At 36.5% G+C, this 19,567-nt stretch overlaps 1 protein-coding gene across 1 annotated transcript in view; it reads left to right on the top strand.

Moving 5' to 3' along the window:
- The first annotated feature begins 2,807 nt into the window (after nucleotides 1-2,807).
- LOC107592455 (high affinity nerve growth factor receptor-like) overlaps nucleotides 2,808-19,567 on the top strand; it is a 38,316-nt gene continuing 21,556 nt past the window's right edge. The window contains exons 1-9 of the mRNA XM_016281972.1: nucleotides 2,808-2,986; nucleotides 6,430-6,504; nucleotides 6,600-6,671; nucleotides 11,556-11,624; nucleotides 11,809-11,960; nucleotides 13,281-13,423; nucleotides 13,720-13,858; nucleotides 17,863-18,195; nucleotides 18,295-18,312. Of these exons, the coding sequence (XP_016137458.1) occupies nucleotides 2,808-2,986; nucleotides 6,430-6,504; nucleotides 6,600-6,671; nucleotides 11,556-11,624; nucleotides 11,809-11,960; nucleotides 13,281-13,423; nucleotides 13,720-13,858; nucleotides 17,863-18,195; nucleotides 18,295-18,312 (1,180 nt within the window). The remainder of the gene's footprint in view (nucleotides 2,987-6,429; nucleotides 6,505-6,599; nucleotides 6,672-11,555; nucleotides 11,625-11,808; nucleotides 11,961-13,280; nucleotides 13,424-13,719; nucleotides 13,859-17,862; nucleotides 18,196-18,294; nucleotides 18,313-19,567) is intronic.

Below are 19,567 nucleotides of genomic sequence, written 5' to 3'. Positions count from 1 at the left end.
AATAAAGCACTCTTAAATTGAAATTGAAATTGAAATTGAGAGAGAGAGAGAGAGAGAGAGAAGGGGGGGGGGGGGGGGGGGGGGTCCTTGCACTGTAAATAATTTTTGTTGTTTTTGCAGTAAATCACTGTATTCTTAACCGTTCCCTACCGTACCATTTGCATACAGTATGTTACTGTGAATTTTGTTGTTTTCACAGTATTACTGTATTCTCAGCAGTTCCCTACTGTATACGCTGTATACAGAATGCTACTGTAGATTTTCAATGCACTCTGGGAAAATATTAACCTACTGTAAATCTAAATACAGTAGTACCAAATGACCGTGAAAAGCAACCTTGCGCAACAGCTCTGTGACAGACTCGTGAAGAAGAAAGCCCACAAGAGAGTAGGCTATGGTAGGTTAACTTTAATTTTCGACTTTTTAATCACTTTTTGTACATTTTATTCTGATGTTATTTGCAAGATAGAGTATCTGAGCGAATATCTGAGTGAGTGCTCAGTTTCCGAGTCAAGCTGCTATAACTGTCCTTTTACTCCAGCAGTCTCGCCGTGAAGACAAAAGTCATAAGAGTATGTTAAATTGATAGGTCCGCAAGCCCGCCGGACGCTCTTTCGTCGAATCCGCCGACCATGCCGTTCTCAAGCCCGCCCGCCGCCGCTCACTCAAGCAGGCCTCCGCTCGCTCTAGCCCACCGTGTGTTTCATTGTGAAAGCGAAACTACTTTGTTTGGCCTTCCAAAAGAGGACACGACTAGAAATCAGTGGTTAAGTTGTATTTACAACACTGTTCCAGAAAAGTTTAACCCAAATATTCAGATGTGTTTCCTGATCCTGGTAGAGTAGACTACAAGCTGTTCTGACTCACAGACTGTAAGTAAGTTTTTTATATTTAAAGAATTTGCCACTGACGATTCAAACGCGAGTTTTGAGCAGTGTAGAGTAGCACTTGTTGTTTGTCATTTCTCCGATCACAAATGCAGACATGGTTTTATGTTTACACGGCCGATGCAACGCAACGCGTAAAAAGACAGTATAAGTCATTATAATCCGTAATTATGTCCCCACTGGATGCAACAAATGCCTCGTTTATAATGGGTTTTAAATGTTTTTGTCTCGTCGCTCTGGCCGGACACGACATCACAATATGGTAAGGGGCGTGACATTTCCGCCACACGCTTGAGGTATTCGGCCAATCACAACGCACTGGATAGCTGGCCAATCAGAGCCCACCTTGCTTTTCAGACCGATGAGCTTTGTAAAAATCGATGCGTTTCAGAAAGGCGGGGCATAGAGGAGAAACAATAATGTACAGTATGTGGAAAATAATGTGTTTTTTGAACCTTAAACCGCATAAACACATTTCATTACACCAAATACACAAAATAATGTTCTTTTTAGCAACATCATATGACCCCTTTAAGCCGTGCTAACCAGGCGACAGACAGGCAGGAAGAATCCCTGCGATAAAGAAGACCATTTTAAACATTTTGAGATGATATGTATTCTCTGATTCTCTAATTAATGTATTCTGATTAATTCTCTAATTAAGTACTTTAACATTTCAAACTTTATTTATTTTTTTATATTTCCACCTTTTATTTTCCATTTGCACAATGTGTTACTGTGATTTTACTAGTAACCTGACTATAAGGTTATTTTGTTAATTGATGAAATATTGTTAATATGCTGGTAATTCTGTGTATTTTATTGAAGTTCAGCAATGAAATGTAAAAGATGAAGCCTGAATAAAGCTTCTGGTGTGAAGCACTAACTTGTGTTATTGAATATCTAACAAAATAAAAATTTAAATTACAGTATAGTGCTGTACTTTGTTTTACAGTACTCTTAAAACTACTGTACTTAGTTTTACAGTAATTTTACTGAGGTACAAAATACATCAACTACTGGATAATTGTTGCCAGTAAGCAGAGGTGGACAGTAGTGAAGTATTTTTACTTTACTTAAGTGAATTAAAAAAGTATCTGTACTTTATCAGAGTGTTTTTCTTTGGAAAACTTTGACTTCACTACATTCCAAAGCATAATGTCATACTTTTTACTGCACTAAATTTCATTAAAAAGTTGTTTTTTTACCTTTAAACTTAAGAACATTAAAAATTTACTTTCTTGTACTCAAGTAAAACTTTGAATTACTTTTACTTGAGTAAAAGTAAGAAAGTACTAGATTTCTAATGTAATTAAGTATTAAATTATATTTAATATGAAACTAAAAAAAAATACAATATTTTGCTTTGGAATATTGTGATACAGTACTTGAAAAATGTACTTTTAAAGCAGAGTACAAATACTTCACTACTGTCCGCCTCTGCCAGTAAGTTACTGTTAATTTGACTAAACTTTTTACAGTGCACCCTTTGAGCATGGAAAGTCATGAGTTGTTTTTTACAAGCTCAAAGTTCACTGTCAGCTCTAACAGGTGGAGCACTTTGGATCCATCCGTGTCCACCTGCAGTTCACGGGTTTGGCTTCCCCGCTTGCTTCTGCAAGTGTCACAGAGGTGTCTGGTGACCACTGCTCTCTCTCATCTCACACTCACACTCAACTAATGGACTGCTTTGCCCCTCCCCTCCGTTTCTCCATCTCGGACTGGGAGGTAGTGAGAGGAGGAGAGGAGGCAACAGCCCACCGTTCCCCTGGGCCCTGCTACACGGCTCAATAGCTCAGCTCCTGGATGGGATCATAACCCTGAGTGCTGGCCAAGAGAAGAGAAGCTTCTCCTCACATCCAGAGTTCCTGCTGCAGGGTGGAGTTTCTCCCAGGATAACATACTCACTCGAACCCCACCATGGCTGACCGTAAGGTGGCCCCGGCTGTGGTTTTGCTTCTTGTCCTGGTCTCACCAGCCCTGAGCGGATGCCCAAGCGCCTGCCGCTGCTCCTTCGCCATGCTTCAATGCCTGGAGCTGGACGGAATCACCAGCATCCCTGCGCTGGCGGCGCAGGAGAGCGAAAACGTCACTGAAATGTAAGTTGAATTTGGTGTTTAGGTAGTTTACAGTGAGCAAAGTTGTGTGGAAGTTCAGCGCTTGATCTTGGAAGGAGATGGAATGGGTGGCGAGTTCAATCAAAGTGATTGGCCATCATGAATTTTCATGGAGAAATCTGGGCATTTGGATATGTAGTTGGTGCATGGTGTAGCCAAGTGTTTTTTTTCTGGCAGACCACTCCAGTTATCAGCATTTATTGCTTTTACATGCATTTCACTTAATTTGTGGAATCAGGATGTGATGCACCGAAAGCAGAACTTTCTCAAAACAAGACAATCCTTAGGAACTAGTCAAGGACTGGTGGAAAGGCCTGGTACTCTGTGTTGCTGCTGAGCGTCTGTGTGCAGCTTCTCTTTAAGTGCTTTTAAGAGTGTCAGGTACATAATCTATTCTCGGAAATGGTGAGAAAACATCTCCACATTCATGTGTGTACAGTCAGATGGATGTATCCCAGAGGTGCAGGACTTGAGATCAGTTTAGTGCACTTCATTCAGAATAGTGTTTATATTACTATACCACTCATGCTTGTAGTAGGAAACATAATCGCCACACCTCTTACAATCATCTCAGTTTCATGCGTTCTCTGTTGCACCTCCAAGTGTAAACAATGGAATATTTAAATGAAAAGAAATGCTATAAAAAGCCTGATAACTGGTTAACTCTAAGTTAGTTTATTATATGCAATGAAAAGCTTTTATATTTAAAAATAGAATGTACTTTTACACTACAATGTTGTTTTAAATGTACTGTATATAATTTTGTGTGTAAACTATGATTCACCTCAAAATGTACAATATCATTCCCATATCTAAGACATTTCTTTTTTTAAAGCAATGCTGCATCTCATTTTCTTATTATTTATGTCCATTGGGGTGTTAAATGGCATTTACTTAGTTAATGTATATGGCATTATTTTAGTGGCATTTAGATGTGTGTTACCTTGATGGTCTTTGTTTGGGACACAATGTGCACTGCCCAAATCTGTGTCATAGATCGGTCACAGATGCTGGAAAGACTATTTTTGATGAACGGTATCATCATGTGCATCATGTATCATTATGCTGAAGAGGAGTCCATGCTTTTTTGAGATCAAGCTTTCAGGATCTGGCTCTCTTGGTTCTCTGGAAGAGATTAAATATTAAAAAAGGTGGGGGAAAAAAGTAAGAACCAGGGTTCAAATCCCAAGCTAATATATTGCGTTTTAATAAACAAATCTTAAATTGAAACTGAAGAGATCAACATGTAATTTCATCATACAGAGAAGAGCAGCTTTGACATTTTTTGAAAATAACTCCTATTGTTTCCTATGGAGAAAAATTAAGCCATATCAAGCAACATACAGATAGATAGATATAGACAAAATGTTTCAATACAATTCACAGATTTTTGCCACAGTATTTAGGCAAACACTTTACCTACAATGATTATAATGCAACTTAATAACAGAAGATTTTTTTTCTTGGAAGTTGCATTGATCATCTGTTGTTTAATTTAATAATTAGGATAACTGGATGAAAAACACAGATTCCAAAACACCATCTAAAAGTGTCTGACGTCATCCCTGTATTTTTATGGTAAAGTTCTGCACAGTTGCCACTGTTGTTTTATCTCAGTACACCTGCTCAAGTGTGATTCTCTAAAATCCAGTCGAGTCTTACATTTACTACAAGCATTCACTCAATAAATGAAAATGCTCTTTCGCCTTGTGTTTACACGGAACACTTTGTGCCCGTAAAAAAACGCAGCATTTGGCCGTATTAGTGAGATGGGCACAGTACAGAGGAACAGCGCTTCTACCAGGGAGGAAAACAAGAGACCATTAACTTCATACCAGCGGCAGAAATACATCATTCATCATGCTGTAAATTCCATTCTGTGAATTGCATGCGAATGCACCGCTGAAAACAATAGATGAAATATTGCCCACTCGACTCGATTCAATAAGCCAAAGCAGTTTGAGATGTCGTCCCACCTGCTCTGTAATTGCATTACGGCTCTCTGGGTCAATCAGACGCTAATAAATATCTGTTTGTGCTTCTCGAACACAACTGGACAGAATCCCAGATCAAAGGATTCCAGTAAAGTCAGTAGAAATGTCTTTAGTTATCAGCATATATATCTGAAAAGGCTATTATGTACAATTAAGAGAGCATATAAGGCAGCAACATTATTATAATAATATATAAACAGCTGATGTAGGATTTACTTTGCTAGCAAATTATATATATATATATATATATATATATATATATATATATATATATATATATATATATATATATACAGTATATAATTAATTTATTTACTTTTAAATAAAATACCATATTTTAGCATGCTACAGTAAAAGCAATAATTTAATTGGCTGTGCAATTTAGAATCATAAGAGTCTGTAAAAATGGCTTACAAAAAGCATTTCTGATATGAGTTCTGTGGTTTATTTGGCTTTTCCAGTGTCAAGTGCTGCTGTCAGTTGACATTGACCTGCAGAATGAAATGTTCTAGATGATTAGAGAAATGGTGCACAAAACGGTTTTGGTTCGTTTTTTTTTTACTTTGACTGAATTAGGGAACACGTCATACAGCTCTATATAGTTTGATTCACTGAGCCATTGTGGAGAAACCATTTAAACATTTCTCTAAAATAATCTGAGTTCTCCTTCCTGGAAGTACAAGTGCGTTTCAACGAAACTGCGTGGAACTGAAAAGCAATCGATTTCAAAATACTTCACTGATGGTGTTTATGCCCCATATTAACGGATGCAAGGGAACAGAGCTATTTCATTTAACTCAAAGAGACCTGGAGTTTTATAGTGGCGAGAAAACAAGTTTCTTCTGCTATATGTGGTACATTAGATGAACTATTTTGAATTATCCAAATGCATATGCCAGGAAGACGTCATTCTAATGCAACTTGGGTGGCTGCATTTCCATGTTTTTCAATATTTCAACAAAGCAAGATAATTCTTAATTCAACAAGAAATTCAGTTTGAAAACCATTTTACTTCCATAATGCAACACACTTATGATTGGGAATAGGTAGGATGGGAACTGATGAGATCATGAAAAGTGGGCGTTACATACCAGAATGGAGTCTGATGGTTGGAGAGGAAAGTAAGATGGATTGTGACATCATCTGAAAAGGAAAGTCATTTCAGAGGTGAAGCAAGTTATTGCATTTTGATCATGCAAAGAGAATAAAGTGCACCAATGAAATGCACCAGGAACTGATGGTAAATAGTTTTAGATTTGAATCAATGTCATTGAGTCTTATTATTACTAGAGGTGCCTGCTAAGTATACCATAGAAATCACCTCTAGCAACCCATAGCAATGTACTACTAACTACCAGTCAGAACACTATCATATAAAACGTTTTACATTTTAGTTGCATTTTAACCTGTTCTTTCATTTCAACCCTTTAGATACATAGAGAGTCAACCCAACCTGGAGAACATCACAGACGTAGACCTCGCCAACTACAGAGAACTGAAGAACCTGTAAGTAAAACACAGTCTACAAAAGATATACGTATAAGATTCCAAGAAGATTTTCAAGTAAATGAAGACTTTGTGCATTCATATATGTATTTCAGGACGGTCACATATTGTGAGTTGCTGTACATCTCCGAAAATGCCTTCCAGCATAATTTCAAGCTGCAGTATGTGTGAGTGTTCTTTACATATATGACCGGCCTTCCCACAATACACTTGGGCCTCAGGGCTTGTACCTGTCAATCACTTCAAACCCTCTTCCCTTTTGATGAGTGAAGCTGCTTTATTGGTCTCAGGCGGCAAAAACCCAAGACACATTTAAAGTTAGTCATCAGCCAAATGAATACTGAGGAAAAGATTTCTACATTTCACTTCTAGAAATCATTTAAATGCATTCAGTTGCAGAGATTAGTTCATCATGTATTTCAAGGGCGTTAGAACAATCTGAAAAACTGTGTTTTGTGGGGTGGAGGACACTTTATAAAATCAGCTTGGCTCATGAATATTAATTACATAACATTACATCCTGTAGTTCTTCTTGATTTGCTATTTGAAATGCAACAGTGTGACAAAGGCTTTTGCTAAGGCTTACAGGAACATTTTGCCCCAAAATGGAAACCATGCTGTCATTATTTATCCACTTTCCTATCATTTCAAACCGGCATGCTGTTATTTGTTTTCTATTGAATTAATTAATTATGCTGTAAATGAGACTTAATCATATCTATCTATCTATCTATCTATCTATCTATCTATCTATCTATCTATCTATCTATCTATCTATCTATCTATCTATCTATCTATCTATCGCAACTGGATAGGAAAAAATATAGTTTTAGAAAAAACAAAGAAATAATATGTTAGTTTGGGAATGATATGAGGGTAAATAAATAATACAAAAATTACATTTTGGGAGATTATTCATTTTAAATCTTCAAAAATAACAATAATGGTTTCTAAGCCCTTGATTTCATGAAAACCATGTATACAACAAATCAAACTTCACATCATGTCATAACAAACCTGTATGCAGTTATATTTTTTCTACAGAATTTCTAAATTCTTAAAACATCTTGAATATGGAATATGCTCTTATGTATTGTATTCATGTATGTATTTGAGTACATGAAAATGTTGCTGGATGAAAAAAAAAAACAGGAAAAAAATAACATTAACTTGGTTTTATTAATGGTTTCTATGATCTTGATCTCATTTAAATCATGTATACAATAAATCAAACATCACATATAGAAACCTTATAGAACCTCCTCAGCATAATCATGTCATAATAGACTATAACATAAACAGATAAATAACTCATTAACTCAAAATCCAGTCTAAGAAAGATTTTTCAAAGTTGCAAATAAAACAATGATTTATGTATGTGTATGTGTTACTAGGAAATGCTTTTCAAAATATTGCATCAAATTCAAATTGTTACTTGATTCTTTATTATTGTTTGTTAAATTTACTAGTAATTTTTGAGGGCACATCATTTCTACACCTTTTTTTTCCAGTGTAGAAGCATAGCTATTTACAAATCATAATTTTTAAGGCTCAAAGATGTGACATCTATTTCCTCCTGAAGGGAAGATTTCTAATCACAGCATCAAGCAAACACTAACAATATTAGCCGAAAGGTTGTTGACCCTTATCTCCACTATCTTGTAATCGTTATCTCTCAGTGTGTGACATGCCCACTGTTGTTGATGTGGGGGAAAGCGGTCACACAGGAGGGGGGAACGGGGGGGGTTCTGGGGAAACATGAGAGCATATCCAGCAGTCACCTTTTACTCCCCACTTTGGCGTATTATTGACAACTGATGCATAATAAATACACTCCACTAAGGGTCCATTATCACGCAATCAATATTTCACAAAGGGCTGTGCGGAGGACCAGATGTGTCTGTGTCTCTGCGAGCATCGTGTGGCGGTGGGGATGTACAGTATGAAAAAGCATAAGCATAAACGAGTCTCTCTTTTATTCGTCCGTGGCTTCGGTTTTTTAATCCACGGCCTCCCCCTCCCCTCAACAGCCAGCTGCTATTCTCAGACGCTCTCTCCCTACGGTAGAATCGAGCTGTAACAGATAGGCCCCGATGGCCGACCCATCTGACAAGAACTTTTGGGAGTAGGGAAAACAAATATTTGAACCCTTGCTGGCCCCCATTAGCCCTGCCACAGAGAATCTATATGTGCGAATCCGTCACTGTCCCCATCGTCTGTCATCTAGCTTTAGATTTCAGCTTCTGTCTCGCAAACTCAGTTAGACGGGACGACAAATATCTCTGAATTGGAAACCTTGAACTGAGAAGTTTTCTGTACACAAAACGATGCAAAATATCCATCAAACTATGTCTGCAGTCAACACACAGGCCTTGAAAATTCACACTCTCACTCTTAGTTCAACCTGGTCTGTGAGAAAGAGAAGAAATTCACTCAACTAATTAAAATTGGGGTAAGCGATTTCTGGTAGCCAATGTTGACATTTGAAATCACCAAAACAAACACTCCACTACCCCCAAAAGGGTCTCGCCCCTATTTGTATACAGACACTTTTATCCAAAGCGACTTACAAATGACGACAATAAAAGCAGTCAAAACTAACAAAAGAGCAACAATATATAAGTGCAAATGACAAGTCTCGGTTAGCCTAACGCAGTACACGTAGCAGGGTGTATATATATATATATATATATATATATTATATATATATATATATATATATATATATATATATACACATCTATGGTCTACTCTACACTGGATGCGGCGCGGCGCGGCACGACACGACACGACACGACAAATCCCCGACAGAAAACGGCTGCTGCGTTCTATTTGTGACGTATTGACACAAATTTCAAATGATTTTTAACGGTCGCTTTGTCGTGTTCAGTGTACTAGACAGACTTTAGCTGTTGCGGCGCAGACACGGTGTTACTCACCTATCGAGAAGAAACAAAGCAACCTCTGCGTCCGATCGCAGGCCTTCCGCTCCTTGAGTTCTCTCCAGCTCTGGAAAGTTTCCGATATTTACACGGGTCCTACTTATTGCCTTAAGCCTTCTTTTGTTCCGCAGACGTTTTCCTCTTTTGTTTTTTATCTGCCATCTCTATCTTTCTGTCGCCTGGCTCGCTAATGTCAGTCATGTGCACTGAACGCTCTCTCCGCCACGTCATGAGTAGACACGCCCCTTTCTGCTGATTGGCTACAAGTTTGTTTTTCTAGTCGGCCCGACTCAGTTTTCTAAAGCGTTTTTGAAAAATCGCTTACCCCACCTTTAAGCTCGAGTCCAGTTGTCAGCCAATACAGAGAGATGTGTGCCAGTGTTATTTAGAAATGCAGTGCTGCTATGAAATATTTTGCTGCATTGAATCTTGTTACTGCTGCTTGCTATTGCTCATATGTGAGGGTTGAGATTTATACAGACTCTTAAGCTTAAATATTTTGCTCTTCGAAGCACAAAGTATCCTTTATATTTGTGCTAAAATATTCCCCCTTCACTGAAGGGTTTATTGGATTCATATCTAGAAACCAGAACAACGTCTTGTTATTCTTGCCGTAGTGTTATTTTAGTATTATTTATGTTACTAGAGTATTTACTATTATTTTAGCTGTTGTTTTTGTAATTTCAGTTTTCATTTGCTGCTTGCTATTGCTTATATATGAGGGTTGAGATTTATACAAACTTTATACAAGCTTAAATATTTTGCTCGTTGGAGCACAAAGCATCCTTTACATTTATGCTACAGACATGAAAAATACCTCAAATCATGGTACTTTTACTTTTCTAAGTGATTGGACTTTAGATTTTCAACTGGAGGACAATAAAATTGCCCCCAAAAATCAATGCCCCTTGCATTGAAGGGTTTACTGGATTCATATCTAGAAACCAGAACAATGTCTTGTTATTGTAGTAGTGTTATTTTAGTATTATTTGTATGTTACTAGAGTATTTACTGTTATTTTGAATTGGCTGTTGTTTTTGTAATTTCAGTTTTCATTTTTAGTTTAAATTTTAGTAACTTTTAGTGTGCTTTTGTGATGTCTGTTGTATTTATGTTTCTATTAAGCTTCAATTTATTTTTGTTTCAGTTTTACATCTATTTAAACTTATTTTATTTTAGTAAGTTACCAAGGCAATATTTCAAATTTTCATTATTTTTTTTTTTTAAAAAAAGGTTTTCAGTCTAAAATGTATATTCTATTTCAGCTTTATTTTAACTGGCAAAAACTATTTTTAATAGTTTTAATTTTACTTACAACACAGCAACCACGTACCAACCACTCAGAAGACCTTACGCAGTAAGGAATTATTCTCCAAAGTAGTAAATAAATGTTCTTTTTTGTATGTTTTACAAGAAAATGTGGTAACACTTTACTTGAAGCCTTTATTTAGAATGCAATATAAAAATATTTTTAATGCATAGTTTAATAGTAACGCCTTATAAAGCACGTTATAATGCATTATATGATCTCATGAACTGATACCACATTTATAATACTTTATAATACTATTCATCTATTAATTCACTGTTACAACTTTAGAAAGTATATTTGACATGACAACCACCAATTTCAGCTGTATGGAATCTTTTAAATATTCAGTCTGTTACAATTATTTTTGAAAATATATATTGCATTATAATGTATATTATTGATGTTATTTATAATGCATTATACATAAAGGCTTTAAGTAACGTGTTACTGAAAATTGAGTTTTTCTAGTTCAAAATTATGTTTAATTCTGTTACTTGCTGTTTCGGTGTAATTGTTAGTTAAATTTATTAGCAATTTCTGAGTACAGATTGTTTCTATACCCATTTTGTTTCAGTGTAGCGCCACAGCAGCATATTTTGCACCATTTACACTCTCTTCAGAAAACAAACATCTAGATATGTGATAAAATTCCTACAAACATGTTAAACTTTATATCTGAGCTGTCTACACATTTTATGTTTTTAAAGAGAAATAGTCTTATTTATTAAGAGTCTATCTAACTATTGTACAATAACTCTCTTTGGCATGTGTTATTCACATCTTCACTTCTTTTACAGAAATCTGGCCTCTAATTTTCTGGTGCACATCAGTTGGAGAGTGTTCCAATCGGTCCCTCTGTTGAGTCTGTGAGTAACACACTGCACTCAGATTTACAGATTTATTCTGCTCTGCTGGTGATTTGGGACTGAAAATGTGAACAATTTACCTCTGTCTGAAAAGTTGAAATCATACATCTTAGGTCTTACATACATATTTTTCTGAAAGCATGACATAAGCATAAGAAATGTCACCTGCTTCTCTTTTGCACAGAATCTTAAGGGACAATCCGCTCACCTGCTCATGTGACATTTACTGGCTTCAGCAGTGGCACAGAAAAAGACAAAGTGACACGGATTCTCAACAAACCTGCGTCCACAATGGCAACAGCATTCAGCTGGATTCATTTGAAATTGATAACTGCAGTAAGTGCTCCTATCTGGAATCAAACCTATTTTTAAATGCGAAAAAGTGTGTCATTTTACTTACTTCTGTCCCAGTTAAATATGAAGAGACAATAAGCAAGCCATTCATCGATTGATTTCCGCAAAACTTGGGACAGAGACATTCGTTCGACTGACCAATGACAGTGTTTAGGAAACTTGGTTGAAATAATCATTATTTATGGTTATTGAAACATATTGGATACTTTCACTATTGTGCAATAATTTGGGGCGGTAAGATTTTATGTTTCTAAAAGAAGTCTTTTAAGGCTGCATTTATTTGATCAAAAATGCAGTAAAAACAGTGAAATGTTATTGCAATTCCAAATAACTGTTTTCTATTTGAATATATTTTAAAATGTAATTTATTCCTGTGATGCAAAGCTGAATGTTCAGCATCATTACTCCAGTCTTCAGTGTTACATGATCCTTCAGAAATTATTGTAATATGCTGATTTGCTGCTCAAGAAATATTTATTAATATTATCAATGTTGAAAACAGTTGTGCCACTTCATATTTTTGTGGAAACTGTCATTCGTTTTTTTAAGACTCTTTGATGAATAGAAAGTTGAAAAGAACAGCATTGAGTTAGGTTGTAAAATATAACATTGAAATCGGTCTTTACTGTCACTTTTGAACAATTTATTGCATCCTTGCTCAATAGAAGTACTAATTTCCTTTTGAATAGGAGTGTATTCATTAGATTATTCCATGTACTCACAAACTTCATGTTGTGATATTTCCTGATCTTCTTCCCCGTCATTTTCCAATGTCCTTATAAATATATAGTTCAGTCATGAAACTCTAGATGGCGCATTCTGACGGGTGTTAATGTAACTGATGATATTCAGAGAGTTAAACGACTTGGCACAAGTTGATTGGTTCATGCTGCATATGCAGCCAATGAGCTTACTGCCTTGCATTTATATGGCTGGCTAGCATTCACTTGAGATTCCTGCAGCGTGCTTTCAGAGTTTCTCTGAATCCCTCCACCTTCCCCAGCTCCACCTGTATAGATCTGCTACGGGGCTATTTTATATGCTATTTGTGCAGCAGCAGTAGGTCTTAAATACTCATGGCACCGTATCGCCATATGCATTGGCAGTAGCAAGTTCCTGTACTTGCTTGCAGCAGCAGAAATAATCTACAACTACAGCAATAACCAACAGCAGCAGCAATTCAGCAGCAGCGTAGCAGATCTGTTTCGCCAAGACCAAATACATTAACATTGTCATATCCATCACCATGCTAAAATGTTCCAAGAGTTGTCATGATTGAACGAAATGTTTTGTGGTCTGCAGGTATTCCCGAGGTCACAATTCACACATCGACACTGACCACTCAAGAAGGTGGAAATCTGACATTTACCTGTCTGGTGACTGGAGTACCAACACCGATGATCCGCTGGAGAACAGAGCACCTAAAGTCCAACTGGACCCTGCAGGTACATGACACTGCTTTCACTTAAGGACTTTGTCAATGAAGTCATCTATGGAAAATGACCGATATGATTAACCATGCACTTGATAAAAAATAAAACATGCAATTATAACTCTAACCCTATGATTAATCACTTTTGTTGTAGTATTCTTCATTTGTCAGTCACTTTGGACAATTAATACATGTAAAATTGGTTGAAAGGAATCTTTTTCTTACCCCAGTCCACTCAAATCTGGACTTCAAAGAGTTGTTTACTTTGTCAGTCAGTTAAATCTTGCCTACATCCATCCTTGTCCACAGCGAGGGATCTGGGGATCAAGCCTGGAGCTGATTCTGTTCATGAGGAACGTGTCGTCTGGAGACAACCTGCACAACCTGACCTGTGAGGCAGAGAATCGCGCTGGAATGGGAGAAGCCGTGGTGCAGCTGGACATCGAATGTATGTGCGGAAACCTTTTGTTCTTTCACTTCCATCCTTTTTTTCACCTTATAAGCTACTATTTTTCAAGGGAGAACCAAGTCGTTTTGCTTAAATGTCTACCAGTGTATTTTAAAATCTGAAAATCTGAACTCGTTTCTGTAAAAAAAGATCAAGTTAAAAAAATTAAGTTGCAATTGCAAGATTGTGAGATATAAAGCTGATAAAAAGATGCAACAACTTCTTTTTTTTTTCAATACTCTGAGCTTCTATCGATTTCTTAACTTCTTTAACAGAGCAACATAAGTGACTTCTCAAACCAAAAGTTATTATGAAATTTATCTGGCCAACCAACTATACCATGTTTAAACTAAAACCCATGCATGAGGTTCCTTAAACCCACCAAAGAAAAACAATGTTATTTTAGTATTATTTACATACTATTGTAGTTTTTTTTTTATGTTTTCATTTTAGTTTAATATTTAGTAATTTTGTTGTTCTTTTGCTACTTTTATTGATTTCTTTTTTAATATTACTATTTAGAATCAGTGTTATTTTTTCACTGAGATTCTATCATGGTTTGTATTAATATTTTCAAATAGATTTTATTTTTCTATGTTCATTTTAGTAATTTTTCCTGTGTTTTATTAGTTGTTTAAAGTTTGTATAGTTTTTATTCAAATTCATTCCAGTTTTAGTTATGTTAGTATATCAAGTTAAACTAAATTAAAATGATAAGTTGTGCCTGGCAACTAGCTGAAACAAAATAAGTTTAAGTGTATATTTTATTATATTATTTTATTTCAGTTCACGTTTATTAACAAAAATACATTAGTTGTTTAAAGTTTGTATAGTTTTTATTCAAATTCATTCCAGTTTTAGTTATGTTAGTATATCAAGTTAAACTAAATTAAAATAAGTTGTGCCTGGCAACTAGCTGAAACAAAATAAGTTTAAGTGTATATTTTATTATATTATTTTATTTCAGTTCACGTTTATTAACAAAAATACTTTTTTTATGTTTTTATTTTATCAAACTATAACAACCCTGTTTAGGTTTCCTTTATTTCAGTTGTAGTTTGACTTGAAATTTAGTTTATCCATTTCCTCTAATTTTCATTTAAAGTTTTTCATCCAATATTTGTATTTTATAGTATGCTCTTGACAGCAAGCAATAGTATTGCAAGGTTTTCCATCGAAAAAAATCCTCCCATATGACCGCACTCCACACACCACAGCAATTATCACTGTTTATCACCTCCTCTTCAGAAAGAAGAAAAACAGTGCTTGACTTCAGACAAATGTATAGCCATCAGGGGAGCGATAATGACTGTCAGGAAAATGGGATGATAACCGTCCTCAGATCTTGTTTGTTCTCTACTAATGGATTTCTCTCCCCCATAGTCCGGAAATATAATTGTGAGGACTGATGGGCAGATAGCAAGTAGATGCCAGTCTGTCAGAATCATGTGACGGGTGGACAACGGCTCGTCAACGGCCACTACTTAATTATCTTGTAAATTAGCAGGACGGTTATAGCAAGCGGCAACCTCCCGCTCTCTCTCGTGAAGCCAACACGGAAGGGACTTAAACTGTAATTCGTCAACTGGCCGCTAGAGGCTGGCTGCAAAAGGGAGTCAATCCCATAGACTCCCCATGTTAAAATGGCCAACTTTACAGCAGAAAAAAACATGTTTACAGCCCGGTTCAAAAAATTATTTTGGTCTATATAGCTAATTTTGGGCATGGCTTCAGCAACCAGCTCCCACCTTTTTGCCCATTTTTGATTATCTGGGAGTGACGCGCGGTGACGCGCTGCCAAGATGGCGACGGCCCACTCCGCCCACTTTGAGCTTCAAAAACGCTCTTCAGAAAACTACGAGTGACGTCACGGACACTACGTCCATGTTTTCATACTGTCTATGGCACGGTTCCTCAAATCTTACCCTGGAGGTCCAATGTGCTGCAGAGTTTAGCTCAAACCCTGATCAAACTCAACTCCCTTTGATTTTCTAATGATCCTGAAGACATTGATTAGCATGCTCAGGTGTGTTTGAATAGGGTTAGAGCTAAACTCTGCAGGAAAGTGGATCTCGGGGGCCAGATTTGAGGATCCCTGGTCTATGGGTTATAACAACGCGCTCACAAAATCCCGCACCGCACGCAGGCATAATTCCGATCCAAAACCTCTTTTATTAAACCCAGACGCCATTCAATAATATAATTCCCCAGCGTTAGTTATGGCCCTTAGCATACTGTACTCACTGCTAACTGTAGCTCCAGATGATGAAATTCACCTATGGCCATCTACCTCAACCGCAACCCGATGGATTCAATCATTTAATTCCTTTTGATAACCACAATTAGTGGAGTTCACAGATGGCTCTCAATCTCAACTGTTAACATGGGGTCGGTATAACGAGGACGCTTTTTAAGCGTGAACTCTAGGCCATGACACAAATGACTGCGATTCTCTGTGCAAAGCACTTTCTGCAGGCAGGGTCATGGGTTAAGAGCAGTGAAATGGTTATGAAGCAGAGAGCGGGTCGAGTGCATCAGCATGTTCTCCTGGCTAAAAGAACCATTTCCTGCATCCCACCTTCAGTAGGCTCTCAAGTGCCTCTTGTGGTTAGGTCCCCTAAACAGATTGAGATTTATTATTTATAGCAGGTCAACAGGTTTACTGTAAAGATGGAGCACATTGATTCGTGGAAAAAATTATGACGGATGTGCCAGTCATTTGAGCTATTCTGAAGAACGGGTACTGGATATAGAAAAGCATTATCTATACAGGAACATTACGTGGACTTTTTTATTTGCGCACGAATGCCAAATGCAGCAATGATTTCAAACAGCAACCGGTTTTAACTTTATGCAAATGAGCAGTGATGCAAAGCAATGACTACCAATAGGAATGCAGACTGGATGATAGAGTTGGAACAGCAGCTGAATAAAAGCGATGACATGCTGTCAGTGTGACAAAGACAAAAAACGTAACAAAAAAAAAAAAAATCACACAATGTTATAATGCACAGTATGAAAGATATTCTTTAAATACTCTTTCCTATAATAAAGTTAAAAAATTACAATTCTTAGTAATTGTAAATTGTAAAAATTACAATTCAGTAAATGAATTATTTAAAATTCTTTGTTATTATTACTAAAATTTATATAGTATAGATCATCTCAAAGTATATAGTTTAAACAGTATGTATTATAAAGCCAATTTTAAAATAGTATTTGTTATTATAACTTTATGATCAATAAATAATATTAACAGTGTATATTTTAAAGTATATTTTTAAACAGTAAGTATTTAAAGCTGATAGTAAAGCTGAAAAATAGTATGTGAAATTAATAATAATAATAATAATTAAAAAATATATACTTTTTAAAAATCAGCTTTCAAATACATAATGTTTGAGTTAGGGTTAGGGTTAGGAACCTCCTGGATATTGATTAGATTGTCAAATATATAAAGGCTGTTGCACATTTTTCCAAAAGAAAGAAAGAAGGTACTCATTACATACTCTAATGCTAAACACACACACACAACTCACAAAGAAAAAAACACTAAGTTATAGTTATTCATTAAGTCCTCTTATATAATAATGAACGTTAATTGAACTTTTAATAATAATAATAATAGTCAAAATATAAAGTTAACAATAAGTTAAATATTAAGATAATTAGAAAGTTTATAATTCCGTTATTTAAAAATAATAATAATAATAACAACATTAATAACAACAATACTAATTTAAATTATTTTATTTATATAGACAGCTCTGCTATTGCTTTTATCTTACTGCACACACAACTCTGACATGCACTCTTAATATTAAATTGTTCTTCAACAGAGTGTTCTTTGCCATAATCTGTCACTATCCTTTTACATTACTCCTAGATGTTATCAAAAGTAATCTAAATCTCAAAATAGGCAGAAACAATTCAATATCAGCTGATATTGTGACTGTGATATCTTACTGCACACGTGTGTGAACTCATTCCCTGTGTGTGTTTAGTTCCAGTGCGGATCTTGTTTCTGAAGGACCCAGAGCCACAACATCACTGGTGTTTCCCATTCGCTGTGGACAGCAATCCTCCTGCCAGCATCAGATGGCTGTACAACAACCTGCCTCTCATCGAAACACGCTACACCTACACCGAACTGATCCGAGATGCGGCCGATGGTTCCATTCAACACGGCTGTCTGTTCCTCAATAAGCCCACGCACCTCAACAATGGCAACTACACACTCATCGTGGAGAATAAACTGGGTAGAGACCAGGCTACAGGCTACGGGAAGTTCATGGAAAATCCTTTCGACCCCTTTGACCCGGAGGGCATCATTCCTGGTGAGTGTACAGTACATCACCACAAAAACATGGCATGCATTTCATCAGCTGTGTGGTGTATAGAGTAATTTATTGTTATAATCTCTCTCCACATGCTAGTCCTCACCGATGAGCCAAGTAAGTTACTCTAAATCAAATTCTTATAGGTCATACACTTGCTTTTACTATTAAAGGAACACTCCACTATTTTTGAAAATAGGCTCATTTTCCAACTCCCCTAGAGTTAAACAGTTGAGTTTTGCCGTTTTCGAATCCATTCGGTCTAGCTGTAGCACTTTTAGCTGTAGCTTAGCATAGATCATTGAATCTAATTAGACCGTTAGCATCTCGCTCAAAAATGACCAAAGAGTTTCTATATTTTTCCTATTTAAAACTTGACTCTTTTGTAGTTACATCGTGTACTAAGACAAACGGAAAATGAAAAGTTGCGATTTTCTAGGCCGATATGTCTAGGAACTATACTCTCATTCCGGCGCAATAATCAAGGAACTGCATAATATCATTGCGCCTGCTGCACCCATGGTACGGCAGCAAAGTTGCTTGTTTATTACGCCGGAATGAGAGGATAGTTCCTAGTCATATCGACCTAGAAAATGTCAACTTTACGTCAGTCTTAGTACACGATGTAACTACAGAAGAGTCAAGTTTTAAATAGGAAAGATATAGAAACTCTTTGGTCATTTTTGAGCGAGATGCTAACGGTCTAATCAGATTCAATGATCTATGCTAAGCTACAGCTAAAAGTGCTACCGCCAGACCCGGAGATCGGCTGAATGGATTCGAAAACGGTAAAACTCAACTGTTTAACTCTAGGGGAGTTGGAAAATTAGCCTATTTTCAAAAATAGTGGAGTGTTCCTTTAAAGTACTCATTTATCTCATCCACTGCACATACTTTCTCAGTATATTTGTCTCGTTTTCCAGTACAAATATCTAAACATTCCTAAATCAAGATGTATTTACTTCAAAAGCAAAATTACTAATATTAAGTCTTGTTTTATGAAAAATGTATTAAAAAAAATCAAATATTCCCAGTGGGGTCAAGAAATATATTTTTTCTTAAAGGCACAATATGTACGTTTTCGCCGCTAGAGGGCGCATATTCAAAACAAACAAAGAAACAAAGGCGTAGTTTGATGACGCCGTGACTGAGTGTGGAATCATGGGAGTTGTCGTCTTCATCCCCACAACCAGTGCAATCCAACGGGACTCGGGCAGAAATCATGTTCATGGATGAGCTAATGATTGGTTAATGACGTAGTAAGAAGCAGGGTGAGGCTGAAAGCCGTCGAAGCGAAACGAGGCCGCTGAATGAGCGTGACACACAGCTCGAAAGCAGCAGAGCTTTTATTATGCCACAGTCGACCGCTTCC

This window comes from Sinocyclocheilus grahami, unplaced genomic scaffold (genome assembly GCF_001515645.1).
Source record: "Sinocyclocheilus grahami isolate Dianchi unplaced genomic scaffold, SAMN03320097.WGS_v1.1 scaffold153.1, whole genome shotgun sequence".
In the NCBI taxonomy this organism is placed as follows: Eukaryota; Metazoa; Chordata; class Actinopteri; order Cypriniformes; family Cyprinidae; genus Sinocyclocheilus; species Sinocyclocheilus grahami.
The sequence above is the reverse complement of the archived record's forward strand: the minus strand, read 5'-3'. Positions and strand labels throughout refer to the sequence as shown.